This window comes from Pseudorasbora parva, chromosome 20, assembly GCF_024679245.1.
Source record: "Pseudorasbora parva isolate DD20220531a chromosome 20, ASM2467924v1, whole genome shotgun sequence".
NCBI lineage: Eukaryota > Metazoa > Chordata > Actinopteri > Cypriniformes > Gobionidae > Pseudorasbora > Pseudorasbora parva.
Window position 1 is genome coordinate 8,972,884 of NC_090191.1, and position 19,727 is coordinate 8,992,610.

Here is a 19,727-nt window from a genome sequence, read left to right on the forward strand (position 1 = left end):
GTATAAGACAGAAATAAATGCAATTCAAAACATTCAAGTCACAATTGTGTATTTATTTGGTTTCATATTTGATCTGACAATACAGTCTGTCTCAGTAGTTTATACCGGACTGCCTGACATCCATATTTTCCTGCCTCCTCCATCATAACTCCTGTTTTTAATTTGAGAGCTCCTTCTGTTTCTCTGGCTGAAATGATAACACTAAACTGGGACTGGAGAGAGCACTCAAAGCTCCTCAGATGATGGAAAAATGACAGAAATTATTATTATTTCTAAGGAAATGTGACGTTTACATATGGGAACTGTTTAATGTGCATGCTTTTGGACTAAAGCCCCAAAGTTTTGTGCTGTCCTGTGACTACAAATAAACAGAAACAGACGTGACTGGATAAAATGTGTCCTTCCTCTGTGAAATATTGGTAAAACCACTTTAATTATGTACGATGTTTCGAATCAAAAAGCCGGCTTGTTATTTTATATTTTGTTTATTCTTTTGGGCAGGCCTAAACAGTTTTATGTATGTAATGGGATACTGATTTTTACTTCTGTTTACATGTAAAATTGTAACATCCTTTATTCGGCTGATCAACACATTCTGACGCTGGCTTCTTTACTGCTCTCAAATCACAACATAATTTGAGAATTCAGTCGTCTAAGGTGATTTAATACCGTAAAAATAATCAGCACATTATAGTCTCTCAAACATGAGGTGTTTCCTGTCTGTAAGATTCAGATTCCACGCTGATGACATATAAAAAAACAGTTCTCTCATTCCTGAATACTCATGCGGTATTAAGCACTTTTTTATTCACCGGGTGACCAATGTAAATGGCTTCTCTCCAGTGTGAACTCTCATGTGTCTGTTAAGACTTCCTTTTCGCTTGAAACTTATTCCACATTGTTGGCAGGTGAATGGCTTCTCTCCAGTGTGAATCCTAATGTGGTCTTCAAAGTGTTGTTTTCGTTTGAAACTCTTTTCACACTGAGGGCATGTGTAGCGTTTCTCTCCAATGTGACTTCCCATGTGGACTTGAAAGTTTTCATGTTGATCAAAACTCTTTCCACACTGTTTGCAGGTGAATGGGCACTCTCCATTGTGAATTCCAATGTGCCTGTTAAGGCTTACTTTTTGAGTGAAACTTCTTCCACACTGCTGGCAGGTGAACGGCTTCTCTCCCGTGTGAACTCTCATGTGTTTATTAAGGTTTCCTTTTAGGTTGAAACTCCTTCCACAGTGCTGGCAGGTGTAAGGCTTCTCTCTAGAGTGAATATTCATGTGCCTTTCAAGGCTTCCTTTTTCAGCAAAACTCTTTCCACACTTTTGGCAGGTGTAGGGTTTCTCTCCAGTGTGAATTCTCATGTGCCGGTTAAGGTTTCCTTTTAGAGCGAATCTGTTTCCACACTGTTGGCAGGTGAAAGGGCTCTCTCCAGTGTGAATTCTCACATGGACGTTAAAATGTCCTTTATTACAGAAAATCCTTCCGCACTGAGGGCACGTGTAAGTCTTCTCTCCATTGTGAACTCTCATGTGCCTTTTAAGGCTGCTTTTTAGAAAGAATCCATTTCCACAATGTTGGCAGATGAAATTACTTCTAGTTCCCTTATATTTAGACTTTTTTCGTGACAAAGTCTTTTCAGCCTGTGAGCAACTAAAAGATTTCCCCCTTGTTATAAAATAATTATTCTTAAATTGATCTTTCTCTTCCATTTTATTCAGTACTTCACTCTCCTTTTGCACCACCGTCGGGTCTAGGGCAAAAAGATACAAATGCAAATTAACACGAGTTTAATGGCACAAAGCAACAGACAACAAAACATTTAGACATGTAAACTATCAAAACCACAGGCTGTCTGCAGGTCCTTAAAAAGTCTTAATTTCAGATTTAATTTCAGGTCTTAAATATTTTTGCTCTCATTACTGGGAAAATTTGTCCAGTCTGACGGACACAGTGACTGTTATCATTAGAGAAACCGCAGATTTCCCCCCGCATTAACTTTAGTCACTCTCGTAGTCATCAGAGAGCGGTGACCAGCCTCCTAACTAGTTTAAATGGGTTCATGCAAGTTTTACACAAAATGGCAGCATCAGATCACAAGAATGATTCTTCTGATTTTATTGCATTCAGCACAATTCAGCGATAGATAACGGATAGTGTATTTGTGGTATCAATGCTGTTTTTGAGGCTCACGCTGCCTGACTGAGAAACTTTCATTGAGATATAAAATGAGCGTATCGGCAAAAGTAAAGAAATTCACAAAAATTCAACATCTTAGTTTATTTCTGATATAGGCCTATAGTTAAATAATATACCACGACAAGGGAGATACATTATTTTCAATGTATAAATGTAGTTATTTACATTTTAAACACAATATTGACTTTTTTGTTCAGTTTCACCAACGAAAATAGTTGCAAACAAATATCACAACAGAGGTAAGCTATTCAGCGTTTTCCAAGCAACTCTTTGCATTTTGTTTCTTTACAGCGCTTTTAACCAATAAAAAGTGACTTACCGCAACCTACTGGTGGTTTAGTGTATTTAAAGTATGTGTTTAAACATTTATTATGTGTGTATAGGTTTATTAAAATGTAAAACATTAATCTCATAACATTATTTTTTGCAGTTGTAATTTTGCAGTGCAAATGATTTAATTTTATTGGCAACAGCTTGGTAATACAATACTTTGTGGGCTTTGTGTGTGTGTGCAATATATATATTTTTTTCTCTTTTTTTTTCCTTTTCTTTAATGTTTTATTGTGATATACGTTTTAAATTTGATTCATAACGGTCTTACTAAGTCTTAAATTTGACTTGCAGAAACCCTGAAACCAACGTACAACTAGATCCTATTCCCATGGGCAATTGTGAGACTCCTGCACTATTTCACAGATTGAGAATAAAAGCAAAGGAACACCTTCATCCCACATTTAGACCATATCTCAATGCAGCATTTCCTAAGCATTGCTTTTAAGATCCGACAGAACCTTTCCAATGACCCTGAGTGATAAGAACTGGATATGCGCTGTTTAATTAAGCAAATTTAAAACTTAATTTAAAACTTAAAACTTAACAAATTAAAAAGCACACAAAGTAGCCCCCGAAACAGTCTGGACAATTCTCGGTAGACCAAAAGGGGTAAAGAACTTTATCAACTGCTCAGGATGTTATTTTATGGGGTGGAACTACTTTCGGGTATCTGGTTGCTGAGCAGATAATCGTCAATTATATTGCAACTCATAAAGACAAGGAAATTATTATGGAAGTCCCAGTAGCACAGCATTTCATTGCTATAAAGAAGCAATATCTTTTACATAAAAGACATGTCGCACATATATAGCAGAAATCTGCTTGACTCAACAGATAACACACTACATAAATACACAAAGTGGGGTCTGAACTGTTATTGAGGACGAGGCATGAAAAAGTATATGTGCAGAATGTCATAAAGAAATCAATAGTCACTACTGGAAAGAGTTTGGCTGGAAAACATTTTTTTTTGTACATAATTGATGATATCAAAATCTTAATGGTCTGGAAGCTGAAGAGAGTGGGAAGGCAAAAGACCACACAAATATATTCTGAGATTGCTTGAAGGGATATAACCCAGGATTGGTGCAGCAAAAATAAGAGATATTTTGCATGTTCTCAAATTAAGTGCACAAAAAACATTAACAATTAATTGTTCGAAGCCACATTCTACAACAATGGCCCAGTGGATAGCAAACTTGCATCTATTTATGATGGAATATGGAATTAACTCCAACTGAAAGTGGACATCTTACAAAGTTGAACACCTGTTAGCATATATCTGGATGCATTAAAAACTAATTGATCAGTACTGAACTTTTTACTTATTTGCTTTTGTATTGTTTGATTTTCACATAATGCTGTGTTTTCTTTCCACTCTTTTTACTTATGTACTATATTTCCTTCTTTAATTGAGTCAATGCTGTTGTCAAGGAATGATTGGTTCATTGTTTGTGATTTGTTTTGATGTCACAAAACAAATTACAAACAATGAACTAACAAAACGCAATTCAATATCACATGCTCAAAAGGTTTGCCTATGACAAGAACTGGGATTAACTTGGGTTTAGTTTCCCAGCATACTGTCAAACAATGACAAGTCTTGCAATACTGTACCACATTACACTTCAAACCATACCAAAAAAAAAAAAATGCTGTAAAACAAGGTTGTACGTTTTTATCACCCCTAAGTGTCCCGACAACAGCAAATGATTGTATTCCAATGACAGTACCTGCTCATGAAAAAACAGCCTGGTCTCATCCTTAATACGTAGGTATTAACACGTTACTTTCAAAGAGACTAAACGTACGTCTTAGTACGTTTGGAGAAGTGCTAAAATGTAAAATATAGACGTATTTGCAACATTTAAACGTAGTATTATTACATTTTTACAGCTAAAAAAACGTGAAATATTTACGAATCCATCATGAAATCTTTTTTTTTAAGAATACAAAACTTTATTCTGGTAAAAACATTTTTTTTTTTTGTTTTGTTATATCATTAAGATATCTATATAATTTCCCTTTGACCATTTTATTGATTAATCTACGATCCCTTAACACTACCCAAAACCTAAACCTACCAATTTAATACAGAATATAAAGAAAATAAAAGGTAAAACGTTGGAAAATGACGATTTTGGTAACAATATAGCATTAAAAAAAATATTTTGAACGGCTAATCCTACACTTACCCCTAAACCTACCCATTTGCATTTATTAAATCAACGTACTGTTATAAATCAAAGCATAACAGACAGACCAGTGTACTCACAATAATTTATTTATTGCAAAAATGTCAAAAGCGGTACCAAAAGTAGTTCAAATGAAGATGTGTTGCAGTCGCAGTCCTCTCTGGTGGTATATAACGTTAATAGTTTTGTATGAGGTACAGAGCAGAATGTTAGCTATTAATCAATGAAAATATTAATCCGGCTTCTCTCCGTGAAGTTGCGCGTTTCCCATTTCAAATACAATCGACTGAAACACGACATGTCAAAATCTGTGACGAAGCAGGCGAGAGCCAATGAGCGTTCGATGCCACTGCCGTAAATCATGTCGTAACGCTTCATGAGGGCGCGTTTTTTAAATTTGAATTTACGAGCGCGAGATTTGATGTTTGCCGTCGCGCTACTGAGAGGAGATGAAGACTAATGGAGATGAAGATCACCGGGCTCAATTTTAGATTTGTTTCTCGCAAACATATGGATTCTAACGATTTGGATTACAGCAAACGAATAAAGTGTTGCGTTTTGTGAATTGATGTTGTGTTTTGGTGTATATTGTGATCGCCAGTTGCTGAATAGGAGAAAATGCCTTTTTATGTCTGACAGCAAACAACAAGCTAAATACTACAAAATGGTTGGCAAGAATGTTATTCATCTGACGGTTTTAAAATTCAGTCTTCTTTTAACATTATCTAGTCACCCGAAATGAGTTTGTAGTGATGTCACGAGAGTGACAAAATGTTATTTTATATTTCTGTTACTTTATATTAGGTTGATTAACTTAGTAAAATGCATTTAATAAATGTGACTGAAAACATGTATTGATGTGACTATTGGATATAAAATAAACAATATTAATGCCACGATTTATGGGAGCCGGTGGCTGGCTGCTTACACGTTAACAGATACGTCGATAATTTACATTTTAGTGCTGTCAATACGTCAATAATGTACATTTTAGTGCTGTTAATAAGTCAGTATTGTACGTTTTATTGTGTGTGAAAACGTTAGTAAATGTACGTGTAGTAGAATCACACTTAACGTAAAAATACTCACGTATTTTCATGAGATCACGTTGGAAAAAAAGAAGGGACCACAAACTGACAAATTGTTTAGTGCAGGCTTGCAAGCCAAATTAAAGCATTTTACAAGTGAAGCGTCATAGTTTTGAGCTTCAATAAGTTTTTCACTTCCATTTGCATCTGTGGGATACGAAGCTTCGAATTTCTAGTTTGTGAAGATATTTGACACGTGTTGCTCTTTCAAACGCACGTTATAAGTGACTTAAACTCGCAGTGCTTTCAGATGGAGCATCGTTTCCTCCTGAACACAGAGCCGCTCTTCACTGACACACTGGGCATTTAATTAAAATCGCAAGCCTTTGAGCTTTCATAATCGCACACAAGCTAAATCACAAATGTGGTTAGATTTCGATTAATCGTTCAGCCTATATATATATATATATATATATATATATATATATACACACACACACACACACACAGAAATAAATAGTACACAAAGAGTACTGTAGGTGATCCTGCACAAACCTGCCTAATCTCCCTACAACAGTTTTTCTGGACCAGTGGCCATATTCTTTTAGAAGCCACAGGAACACCTAAAGGACAGTATAAGTGGTAATTAAAATGGTCATTCAACAATATTGCAAACAAATACCAGTAGTACCTTTTTGTTGGTAACTGTAAAGCCGATTAATCCTGGTTATTGTTATGACAGTCAAGGTAAATAACTAGATTTAGAAAATAAATGTTACCATTTGGAAACATCGAGATGCTCTCAAGAGTGAACTTGACTATCAGCCATCTGATCTCGCTCCTTCTCTTGGTTCGAGGGAGTCAGTGGTTCATATAAATGTGGGGTGATTTTTTTCTGGAAAATGTACATGCTCATCATCTTTCACATCGTTGGGCAGTGGAGAGTAATCCTCCACAGCTGAGTGCAATCCCAATCTGCCTCCATTTTGTTAGCAACTCCCAACGATCTAATCAATTCCTAATTCCTAATCAAATGATCTAATCAAATGATTTCGAAGGAAGAAATCAAGCCCCATACGACATTTTTTCTCATTTCAGAAGCCGTTTCACTCGGATATGCCAACATAAGGAGAAAAGCACAATATCGACTTACATTTCATACCAACTTTAAAGGGGTCAAAAGGTCCCATTTTTGTACATTTTTTAGGGTCTAAATTAAAACTTTGTAATATACTTTAATTAAAATCTATTGTTATTGTGAGAAAACACTCATTTCACCTGGTAAAAAACAGCTCTTTTTTTCAGCTAGCCATTTCAGTGCATTTGTCTTTAATGCTAATGAGCTTTGCTCACTCCGCCCCTCTGTTCTGTGGGGGCGACAACAGTAGAGGGGAAAGAATGGCGATGGGAGTCTCTGAGGACCCATATGTGCAACCGTATCAATTTGAACTGGAGTCGGACCCGGAACAAGATGACAGCTCCAACGAAATTCGACAATTAAAGGCTCAAACAGGACGTTTCTGAATGGTTGGTGTATGTAATGTCACTTTGTATGTACTGACAGGGTAATGTTAGCGTAGTGAGATACGAATGCTATGTGTTTACTGATGTATACTTTAGTTCATTGACAGATTGGTGTTACAGCTAATGGCAATAAAAACTTTTTTTTCAGCTTTGCAGTTTAAAGGACGTATATCTGGAATTGCGAGAAGGCACTTTCAACTCTTTTCGCTTTAGAAGCCCCCAAAGCCGCGTGGAGCACGTTATTTGACGAACAGATGCATTTTTTATGGGCTTCAAAAAAAGCTACAACTATTGCCAAAGCTTGGATTAGCCAGGACTTTTTAAATATGACTCCTACACCTAGGATGATGTGAGGGTGGGTAAATCATTGGCTAATTTTAAATTATGGGTAAATTATGCATTTCAGCATTAATTTCAACATATATGTTAAAAAAACAACAAAAAAAACATCTTTTCAGCCATAGATAAAGGCTTATAGCAGTTTGGAACCATTTTTCTTGGCGGAAGCTTTGCGTAAGTACTAATAAAATATTTAAACTCAAGACAATATTTTGTGTCTAATTTACGTGAGACAATTAGCCATGTAATAAGTGGGATAATGTACACCCAGCCATTTGTTATCGCAGAATAAAGCCTTTCAGAGTGAAGTGAGACCCCTCCGCTTCGCATCCTGATCACTCTGTCTGGGTTTATTCTGCGATAACAACCGGCTAGGTTGCATTATCCCTTACATAACCATTATAAACATGGGATTCTGAATTATATTGAGAACGTCATACAAAGAAAGCATGCCGTAATGTAAATTAACTTACCCTGTAAATTTAAGCTGCATTCATCATGAAGCATGCAAGCGTTTCAAACTACACTCACTTCTTCTGGAGGTGCAGCAGGAACATGAAATGCTGGTACCGATCCGTATTTCAGGAGCAGCTTCTTAGCAAAACCTGCTTTATTCTGACCCTCGGTTATAAACAGTCTGGTGAGAAATGCTTTGCGGTTCACGCAAACATAAAAGCATCGAAGAAAACAAAACTCAGCCACTGCGTCTTCAACGGTTCAGATTTACACCCAAGAACAGAACACAACAATTGCTTGGACGGCATTCTGCTCCAGCGTATCAACAATGGCGGACTATTATGAGGGTCACGAGCGGACGCTCAGGGCAGGTGTTGAAACGCTGATGTCAATTAACAATCGTGGGAGGGGTGTCCGAACGTGTGACATCACACAGTCGAACGGCTTGAATTGAGACAGTAGAGAACATAAGGAAATTGAAAAAGTTCCGGAGCTTGATTTTTAAAGTCATTTGAACCCAAAACTCAACAGTGAGAGTGTGAAATAACTTTGTGATCTGATGTGGATTCTGGATCCACCGATATGTGGATCACCGTAAAAGACAAAAATATATTGATATGCAATACAAAACACTAATATCACAATTGTGTATTTATTTGGTTCCCAATTTTATCTGTCAACAAACCTTGTCTGTTTATACCTGACTGCCTGATATGCATATTTTGCTGTGCATAAGTCATAAAATATAGCCTCCTCCGTTGTAACTCTTGTTTTTTCTTTTGAGAGCTCCCTCTGATTCTCTGGCTGAAAAGATAACACTAAACTGGGACTGGAGAGAGCACTCAAAGCTCCTCAGATGGTTGGAAAATTAGAGAATTACCATTCTTTCTAAGGAAATGTGAAGTAAACATATGATAATGTTTTAATGTGCTTTTGGACTAAAGCCCCAGTTTTGTGCTGTCCTGTGACTACAAATAAATAGAAACAGACGTGACTGGATAAGTACGTGTCCTTCCTCTTTTGTGAAATATTGGTAGAACACTATTTCTGTACGATTACTGTGCAGTGACACAAATTAATTAATTATTATCAATGAATAATTTTTATTGTAAAATTGTGGTTAAACTTACACTTGGGTTTTAAATTCAAAATTTAAATCAAGTATAAAACAAAAATGAAAACATTTACAATGTTAATTTTGCAATCATTCTAGTTTACAGTCTGATAACTCTTCCCTTTGTTGGCGAAATAATGGGGTTGAGTGACGTTTTTTCAGATAGAAGAGTTAAGGGAGGGTTTAGTAAAGCACTATTAGCCCTGTCCGGCCCGTTGATCCCCTGGCTCACACTGGCCCGACTGTGGATAAGCTGCTATCACCAGATCTCCACATCTCTGTATCTTTTGAATCAAAAAGACTGTTTGTTAAATTACATTTTGTTTATTATTTTGAGCAGACCTACACAGTTTTATGTATTTTAGTTGATACAAATGTATACTTCTGTTGACATGTAAAATTGTAACTAGTTCATTCTTCATTTGGCTAATCGACACATTCTGACGCTGGCTTCTTTACTCCTCTCAAATCACTGGACATTATTTAGGAATTCAGCCGTCTAAGGTGATTTAATACCACAATAATCAGCACATTATACAGTCTCTCAAACATGAGGTGTTTCCTCTCTGTGAAATGAATTCCACGCTCATGACATATAAAACCAGTTCTCTCATTCATGAATACTCATGTGGTATTTAAGCAATTTTTTATATCTAAAACTGATCCCACAGTGACCACATATAAATGGCTTCTCTCCAGTGTGAACTCTCATGTGCCGATTAAGACTTCCTTTTTGCTTGAAACTTATTCCACATTGTTGGCAGGTGAACGGCTTCTCTCCAGTGTGAACTCTAATGTGGTCTTCAAAGTGTTGTTTTCGTTTGAAACTCTTTTCACACTGAGAGCATGCGTAGAGTGTCTCTCCAGAGTGAAGACTCATGTGTCTTTTAAGGTTTACTTTTTGAGTGAAACTCTTTTCACACTGAGGGCATGTGTAGCATTTCTCTCCAATGTGACTTTCCATGTGGACTTGAAAGTTTTCATGTTGATCAAAACTCTTTCCACACTTTTGGCAGGTGAATGGGCACTCTCCAGTGTGAATTCCAATGTGCCTGTTAAGGCTTACTTTTTGAGTGAAACTTATTCCACACTGCTGGCAGGTGAACGGCTTCTCTCCAGTGTGAACTCTCATATGCATTGTTAGGTTTCCTTTTAGGTTGAAACTTATTCCACAATGTTGGCAGGTGAATGGCTTCTCTCCAGTGTGAATTCGTATGTGCCTATCAAGGGTTCCTTTTTCAGGAAAACTCTTTCCACACTGAGGGCATGTGTAAGGCTTCTCTCCAGTATGAACTTTCATGTGTTTAGTAAGGTTTCCTTTCATAGTGAATCTCTTTCCACACTGTTGGCAGGCAAAAGGCTTCTCTCCAGTATGAATTCTCATATGGATGTTAAGGCTGCTTTTTATAGGGAATCCGTTTCCACACTGTTGGCAGATGAAATTACTTCTAGTTCCCTTATTTTTAGACTTTTTTCGTGACAAAGTCTTTCCAGCCTGTGAGCAACTAAAAGTTTTTTCCCTTATTATGAAATAATTATTGTTAAATTGATCTCTCTCTTCCATTTGATTCAGTACTTCACTCTCCTTTTTCAGTACCATCAGGTCTAAGGCAAAAAGAGACAAATGGCAATTAACACGAGTTTAATGGCACAAAGCAACAGACAACAAAACAATTAGACATGTACAGTATCAAAACCAACATACAACTAGAACCTATTCCCATGGACATCGCACAGGGAGGGAAAAGGGGACGGGAAGGGAAAATGGCACAAAGTGCGGAGGCCCACATTTACATCTCCCTCTGAGTTTTAGCCAATATCTCACAAGCTAGCACACATTTTCTGAGGCCAATCATGGAATTTACTGACATAATCTAACACATTTGTTTTCTTAGAGTCCTCAATGCCTAACATTCTCTCTTTTATAATTTTCAGTGGTCATCTCACAGTATGGCCAAAGACCAGCTCTGATGGGCTGAACTTAAGAGACTCCTGCACCATTTAACAGATTGACAATAAAAGCAAAGGAACACCTTTGTCACACTCAGACCATGTCTCGATGCAGTATTTACTAAGCATTGCTTTTAAGATCTGATGGAACCTTTTCAATGACCCCTTACTCTCTGGGTGATAAGCACTGGATATGCAATGTTGAATGATACTGAGTGATTTAAAAAACTTGAGCACACAATTTAGTTAGAAAATTAGCCCCTTTATCAGTCTGGACAATTCTCAGTAGACCAACAGTGGTAAAGAATTTTGTTAATTGTTTAACAACTGCTCGGAATGTGATTTTACAGAGTGGAACTGCTTCCGGTATCTGATAGCTGTGCATATAATCGTCAGTAAAAACTGGTTACCGAATAGTGGCATGGGTTAACAATGATGCTGAAACAGAATGGGGTAACATGGAACAGTGCTCTGTAGCATAGAGAAGCACTGTCATAAAGGCTAGTGTTGACAAAGTCTGGACTCCGGTCCGGATCTGGAGTGAATTTAATCCAGACCGCCTCCATTTCGTACTTCAAGAGCACTAGTTGTGTAAGGGATTCAAAATGTGGATTTCCTACTTTGATTAACGCATGTCGAATTTATAACTCATTAGTTTAGTTTTTAAATGTCTTTTTGGATATGGTTTAAAATAAAAGTGAGGGTGAGACATTAACGTTTTTCTGCGTGACATTGTTGTCATGACATCCAGTGGGCGGGGTAATCACACGGACACTTTCACCTCAGTGAGGGTTTCGATGGGTAAGGAGGATGCATCAGTTTCCAAGTAAAGAAAAGAGTTTAATTAGGCAATCATTTCCATTTGCACACTTGTTTTCCTCGTCTCTCTCAATGACTGCATGCACGCCTCGTCCATTTGTGGAGGTGTTGTGGGAGCGGACTGGTGATGAGACGTCCTGCTCAGCCAGATTCGCCTGGAACTTGTGCTTCTTCAGTTGCGGAGTCGCACGCAAAGTTACAAAATTTGACGTGCACGCGGAATGGGGTATCGCGCACTCCGCATTGAGTTCATAAATGCAAGGTAATTCTTCAGTTCAATCTTTGTGTGGTAAATAGGCACATAAGATCCTGTAGATATAGCAATACACAATCTCCTTTTTTGCCAAATAAATGAAAAGCATGTCATCAATGTCTTCTCTCTTGCTGTAGCAAAATCTCACCTAGCTTTCCTCAGAGATGGTCAAGTCACGTTCAGTTTGTGCATGATTACATGATAGATTTTTTTTTTTAATACTGTATCCTAAATTGTGGATAATTAAGCTATACATCATATGCTTAAGTGAATTTCAAAGTTAACAATTACATTTTTTAATTAAATTAGTTTTTGGATGACGGGTGGACGTTACACCAGACACAAAGTCTGTCAGATGAATACGGTGAACTTTTACTCTCGTGACCTCCATGCTGAAACTCTGTTCAAGTCTAAAGGATCCAACCTATGTTTCATCTGAAAAAGGCGAAACAACCGCACACACGAAAAACTGGGCAGCACCCCTATCCCTTAACAGCTGCCCTTCTACCTGATCCTTACCTAAAAGCGATACATATCCTTTAAAAAGAAATGGTAGCTAGACACTGTCGACTTCAAAATGCACACTGATAAACTGCATTCACAAAAGCAATCTTTCGTTTGGGACCTGCTGCTCACACTTCATTGACAAACACTCTGTAATATATACTATAACATTTCATTCTTGCATCAAAGAACTCTTATCAACACCTGCTGAGTGAAAAATCTTTTGGTGTAAATACTTTTATAAATTATTATAATGAGAATATATGATCTTGGAGAGTTTTACATGCTGACTGTCGTAGCCGAACTACGTTTGAATGCTGAACAAAAGCAGTGGAGGGAAGACGAGTTTCCGTCAAATTTAATTTAATGGTCTATAACGGTCTATAATATTGGAGTGATTGCTGCTAGGGTTGGGAGAAAAGCTCGATGCATTGCGATTCTTTTTCTATCGATTCAGAATCAATTCTCAAAAATTCAGAATCGATTCTGTGTTCAAATCAAACTGTGGCTTCACCACTGCAAGCGCGCGGTCACTGGCCAAACAGAAAAACACGTTGATAGACGAACATTCGCATGCTGACCGTTTGCAAAGCCCCACCTCTATAGTTACTGTTGCTATGTCCACGTACACGTTCTCACATAGAGAAAATACATCGCGGAGCAAAGAGGATAATGACAACACGCCGACAGACAGGACAGAGCAAGTTACTGTCGACATGAAAAAGTCTAAACTTTAAAATGTTGTCTTTTTTAAAGAAATGTAAACCACAAATAGTGTTTTGTGCGGGTCTTTTTAGTATGTCGTGATCACTAGAGCCTCAGCTAAAGCTACTCATGAACCGATTATCTCTTCCTTCTAGTTCATTGATAAGCATAAAATAAACATGAATGTACACTAAAATAACGTTATTTCAACGGCAGAAAAACGTCAGTACACACCGTTTTCAAGTCCACCAACGTTAATCTCACCTGACTGCTTTGTCGAACAAATTGGCAGATTCAGCAATGTGATTGGTCAGATCACCTGTCAGTCAAACTCGTGGTGAAGAGTGAATTTGAAGATAAAATGGACAAACTTAGACCTGATTACCTGGTGTAACTCTGTTGCTTTTAAATGTGATATATAAATAAAATTTGACTTGAAATAACTTTTTTTGTTTAAAGACTTAAAGGGGGGGTGAAATGCTGTTTCATGCATAATGAGCTTTTTACACTGTTAAATCTTGGATTCCCATCCTAAACATAGACAAAGTTTCAAAAACTAAGGTTGGACGTTTGATAGAGTATTTCTGTGTCAAAAATACTCCTTCCGGTTTCTCACAAGTTTCGGAGAGTTTTTTTCGAGTATGGGTCTACTTGACGTTAATAGAATGGAAGGTCCTTGTATGGGCCGTACGGGCTCTTCTCCCGGTAGGGTGCGCGCGCGCGTCACTAGAGCGAGAGAGAGGAAATGCACGCTGTAAACAGTCTCTCAGCTGCAGATCCAGTCCTCCGTGAAGACTTATGTCGCGCGCCGCGCTCCACTTTATTCCTATGGGTGACGTCAAGCGACTTCAACGCTTCAGCACAGCATTCCGGGAAGGTAGCGCTACATTTGTCACAGGACTTCATCAAATCATACCAAAGAAGTGTTTTTGACGGAGCGGTCCCAGCGATAAAGGTTCGGTCCTGCTTTGGAAGCAGCCGGTGAGTAAAACTGCTTCAGATGTCTCTGCTGTTGGCTCGGCGTGTGAGTAAACATCAGTAAACGACACGATCGCGTGCTTCGTCATTCAAATGCGCTAACGGTTACTCCATTGTTGTTCTATGTATAACGTTACACTAGTCTGACTCTGACGTGCAAAACCGTTTTGCTTGCTACATCTAAGGTCTAGTCGCATACAATAGTACATAAACCGAATCATGTCCTCATAAACTGCTTGTAAAGACACAGAAATGTTGACCGGTCCCTAAATACAGTACATACCACAGAGACCAACATCCTGATGTTGCCGTTTCTCCTGTTCAATTGATTTCTGCCTCAGATTTGATTGTGGATCATTATCTGTATTAGCTGAGATAGCGATGGGTTTCTCCACGCTTGAGGACGTCACCGCTTTGCCCGCTTGTCATTCTTTAGCTCCGCCCACACGATACGCCTCCAGGCGCTCGGTTTTTTCCGGAAAGACTCGGTACAGCCTATATTTCTTTTATAAATATGATAAAACTAAAGACTTTTCGGAGATATGAAGGATGCAATACTACTCTATAGGTACTCAAGATTGACATGAGATTGACTGAAACTGAGTGTTTCACCCCCCCTTTAAAGACACTAGTAAATTTAGAACTGTTTATTCTTAATGATTGTTCTTTGCAATTGTATGGCTTACTCTGTTTCATTCAGAGCTTGTTAATCCTGATATAACTTTGTTAATAAAATAAATAATATTGAAAGAAATCTTCATAATAATTTTTAATATGGCAATACTGCCAAACAGATATTCTAACTATAAACAAAAAGCATAGTAACTCCAATTTTGGTAAAAAATGTAAAGTTAATGTATTTGCACAGCAGGATAATTAGTTACCAAAAAAGCATGTTAAGAATTGTTTTGGGAATCGGATCTTTACTCCCAGAATTGGAATCGGATCTTTAAGTGCCTTAAGATTCCCACCCCTAATTGCTGCAGGATCATGTGACGATATTATTTTTTAATCATCACGACAGGAGTTTTGTCAACAGACAGAGGCTTCAGTCTCGTAATTCTCCATGCAGGAAAAACCCTATATAACATTATCCTAACCTCCAGTGATCTTACCAGAATTTTGCCAGTAAGATGGGAAGGCCGGCACCAAACTCTGGTCTCAGAGAGAACTATGTTGCAGTGGCAGATACCATAAAATATATGCAGCCAGAAGAAACACTAGCGGATCACGCTCAGTGTTAGGATTTACATAGCTCATATTTACTGTTTGGTGGAGGCAATCCAGAATTACTGTTGGTGAAATTATAATCAGAGAAACTGCTGCCTGTAGGCCTCTGGGACTAACTCATAACCTTTGAGTACGACTAGCTTAGCCACACTGTACTTAAGGGTGTCTTCTAAAGAGAGGGTTTGAATAAACCTATAAAGCTTTCCCAATCAATTTGCATTACAACAACAACCAACCCAAACAAGTTGCAATCTTTTCAAAAAACGTTAAAATAGCTTATACATTGTACTTACATTTTAGTATAGAAAACATCCTGTTGCAAAAAAAAGAAACATCCGAATTGAGAAATAAATACTATATTGTAAATCATTGAATTCAGGATTCATTGAGTTCATTCTAATCACTTCAATGGCCACAGGTGTATAAAATCAAGACCCTTCTTCAAACATTTGTGAAAGAATGGGTCGCTCACAGGAGCTCAGTGAACTGAAGCGTGATACCATGCTAGGATGCCGCCCTGTGCAATAAGTCCATTCAAGAAATTTCTTCAATACTAAATATTCCAAGGTCAACTGCTGTATTATAACAAAGTGGAAGCAATTGGGAACAACAGGAACTCGTAAAATCAGTGTTCGGTCAGCACATGCTGAGGGTCACCGTGCGCAGAAGTCACCAACATTCTGCAGAGTCAAAAGCTACAGACCTCCAAACTTATTGTGGCCTTTAAATTAGCTCAAGAACAGTATGTGGAACAACATTAATGCACATGGGAAGCGAAGGCCGGCCCACGTGATCTGATCAAACAGATGAGCTACTGTAAATTGCTCGAAATTAATGCTGGTTCTGATTGAAAGGTGTCAGAATACACAGTGCATCACAATTGGTTGTGTTTGTGGCTGCATGGCTACAGACCAGTCAGGGTGCCCATGATGACCCCCCCACCATCGAAAGCACCAACAATTGGCATGTGAGCATCAGAACTGGATCACGGAGCAATGGACAAAGGTGACCTGGTCTGATGAATCCAATTTTTTTTTTACATCACGTGGAGGGCCAAGTGCGTCTGCGTGGCTTACCTAGAGAAAACATGGCACCATGATGCACTATGGGAAGAAGGCAAGCAGGCAGAGGCAGTGTGATGCTTTGGGTAATGTTCTGCTGGGAAACTTTGGGTCCTGCCATCCATGTGGATGTTATGTGAATGTATTGGATTTCAAATTCCCCAGATCTCAATACAATCAAGCATCTGTGAGATGTGGTCAGATCCATGGAGGCTCCACCTTGCAACTTACAGGACTTAAAGGGTCTGCTACTAACATCTAGATACCACAGCACACCTTCAGTGGTCTAGTGGAGTCCATACCTCGACGGGTCAGAGCTGTTTTGTAGCAAAAGGGGGACCAACACAATATTAGGTCATAGTTCAGCTTTGAGAATGAAACCAACCTGTTTGTTCCTCAGTTTCTTCATGTTTCACTATGAATGTTTCTTCAATCTTCATTTCTTTACTCTCCTCTTTAATAAACGCCATCTTTATAATAGTGTCACATGGATCTCAGTTGCTTCCACAGGAGCTTTTATTGTGTGTTTATCCTGTTAAAGATAAGAATAATTAACAGAAAGAAAAATAAATCTAAATCTCTCCTAGTTGAGTAGTTCAGCGCAGTGACAAGAGCACGATAGCTTTCAAAATTGCAATTCAACAGCAAGTTCTTGACACATTTCCCCATTTTGTATAAATTGAAACAAATCAAATGTAACAAATAAAAAGTTGAACTTAAAATTAAAGGGCATCACAAACATGATACATTCATTTCAGACATTTTTGGGCGAAAAAATCAATAATATTTATTAATATTAATATTTATTTATTAATAATATTTAGTACAGGGCACTGATCAGGACATAAGTCAAAGGGGTGACTCCCTCATCAGTGCCCTGACTAATGAACTAGGGAGCTGATTGAGACGCACTCTGAATTCATGTTTGAACTGAATAATGATAAAGAGCGAAATGAGACCCTCCTTCTGTTACTCAGGAGTTTCATTATGTTACTTTACTCACACAGCGATGATCAATGTTCGATAAAGCAACGCAGTGTTACATTTAATAATACACCATTCATTCTGCTTCGCTTTAAACAGTTATCGCTTAAAACACTTTAAACGCTTAAAACACCAACCTTCCTTCAGCCGAATCCCAACAGGCAGGAGCGCGGCACGACCTTATGATGTCATATACCAAAAACAAAATAAAAGTCCCAAAGTCCCAATAGTGCATAGAAATTTACGTAGAGAAAATGACAACATTCAGAGTTGAACGTATTGGTGGAATACATGTACTAACGCACTGTTGAGTTAATCGTACAGTTCACAATGAGAGTAAAAATAAATAAATACATGTATTTTCTCTGTTTTTATATTTAATTGTATAATTATTTGAATATTTATTTGAATTATAATTGATTTATTTAGTCATTTAATGTTTTAATATTTTATATTACTTATTGTTTATTTTCTATTGTTAAAAGATGTTTGGATCGTCACAGTTATGATGTTGTGAAGCATCATTTGTCCATTGTTTTTCATTTGGTAAAGGAACACTTGTCAGAATTGTATTAATCAGACAAAGTGTAACATTGAAATATACACAACTAAGATTATTCAATAAACTCCTTAGTGTTCATTAAAGAGTAGGTTTGAGACTATCTCTGGCAAAATTCGGATGTGCGTATACTAATGTTGTGTTCGAATATGCCTACTTACCTACTATACAGTAGGAGAAAACAGTACATGAAAACAGTAGTCGAATACAAGAGTACAAGACAAAATTGTAGTTGTTACACACTTAATGTATTTCACCCTGAAACGAAGCCTTAAAATCCCCTTATTAAAACAGCACACTTTTAGCGTGACCGTCAAAATTAGTTCAATTCAAGGTTTCTACCTAGCTGTAGAGTGATGCCACTAAACGCACATGATCATTGTCTTAAAAGGTGAGTTAAATATACTAAATACAAAAACAATACATGCAATATTGTGCACTTATTGACGTGTTTATTCTTGATGAGTTTTTTAATGATTTATGGTTAGTTTAATGATTATGAACACAAGGTTAACCATGAAAAAACTAACAAATCTATACCTATTTATAGCATTAAAATACCATCAATTAAACTAACGCTAGCATGGAGGAAGCCTATGTATAATTACAAACTTAAGTCACTGTGACTGTTATATACATCCAAGTGAGCTATAGTACAAGTAGGATAAATGTATGTGGCGATTTCTGCAACAACTCTCTGTACCAGGCGTGTGAAAAATGACTTGACTTCGCCCCACAGGAAGTTGAATTTGAATGACAGGAAGTAGAATTAAATTCATGACAATTCAAAGAAATTCCACAGTCACACGACAGGAAGAATGTGTTGAATCTCACATACGTTCAGTGTAGGAAGCTTACTTTTTTCCTTAATTTTATCAGCTTAATCATTCAAGCCTCAAAATTGCTTGCAAAAAAGGAAAAGTGTATCTCTTGGTTTTATTTTTATACAACACTGAATCTCAATTTTCTTATAAATAATATATAAAAATATTCAGACTATTTTTAATTATCACCTTCATTTTTTTGGTGTGAAAATTACAAGACCAACGATTCATTTTTTACAGTGTCACTCCTCAACCCTGCATACGTTTTGTTCTAAAATATAGATAATGATCAATTGAAATAAAGGACCCCCCCTCAATGTTGTTTAACCCTTGTATGGTGTTCGGGTCCGTTGGACCCGTTTTCATTTTTTATCGAAAGAAAAATGATACGATAAATTATTTTTTCAAACTGAGACTTGGCCTTGGCTCATTTTCTGTGAGGAATATTTATCAGAACACATTTTCAATGACCACACACTGTACACCCCCCTCTACACATTTATATTACACACAGGATGTTCGGGTCCACTGGACCCGGGGCTAATAAAAGTGTGGAAATTGTAGGTCCTGTGTACCTTTACTCTGTCCTCCTCCTGTCAGGGCCTGCTGTTAGTCTGTGTGTGTTCTTGTATATGGTTTATGAGGACACAAATGTGTATAATGACATGGGTATTAC

General features: G+C 37.5%; 1 protein-coding gene across 1 annotated transcript; it reads right to left on the reverse strand.

The window, feature by feature from the left end:
* Positions 1 to 693: 693 nt before the first annotated feature.
* On the reverse strand, positions 694 to 17,875 carry LOC137049052 (zinc finger protein 845-like). The gene is made up of 4 exons (XM_067427444.1): positions 17,806 to 17,875; positions 17,070 to 17,216; positions 9,800 to 10,789; positions 694 to 1,770 (listed from the first exon to the last, which is right to left on the reverse strand). Exons 2-4 carry the CDS (start codon positions 17,152 to 17,154, stop codon positions 809 to 811), a joined length of 2,037 nt encoding a protein of 678 aa, XP_067283545.1. The 5' UTR covers positions 17,155 to 17,216; positions 17,806 to 17,875; the 3' UTR covers positions 694 to 808.
* Between the last annotated feature and the right edge of the window lie 1,852 nt (positions 17,876 to 19,727).

What these genes read in the sequence shown, in the direction of transcription:
- LOC137049052 (XM_067427444.1), bottom strand. Translation starts at nt 17,154, where the DNA reads ATGGCGTTTATTAAAGAGGAGAGTAAAGAAATGAAGATTGAAGAAACA. An exon ending in AGAAACTGAGGAACAAACAG is followed by an intron (nt 10,790 to 17,069) that starts GTTGGTTTCATT and finishes TTTTTGCCTTAG; the next exon opens with ACCTGATGGTACTGAAAAAG. An exon ending in ATACCACATGAGTATTCATG is followed by an intron (nt 1,771 to 9,799) that starts AATGAGAGAACT and finishes GTGTTAATTTGC; the next exon opens with ATTTGTATCTTTTTGCCCTA.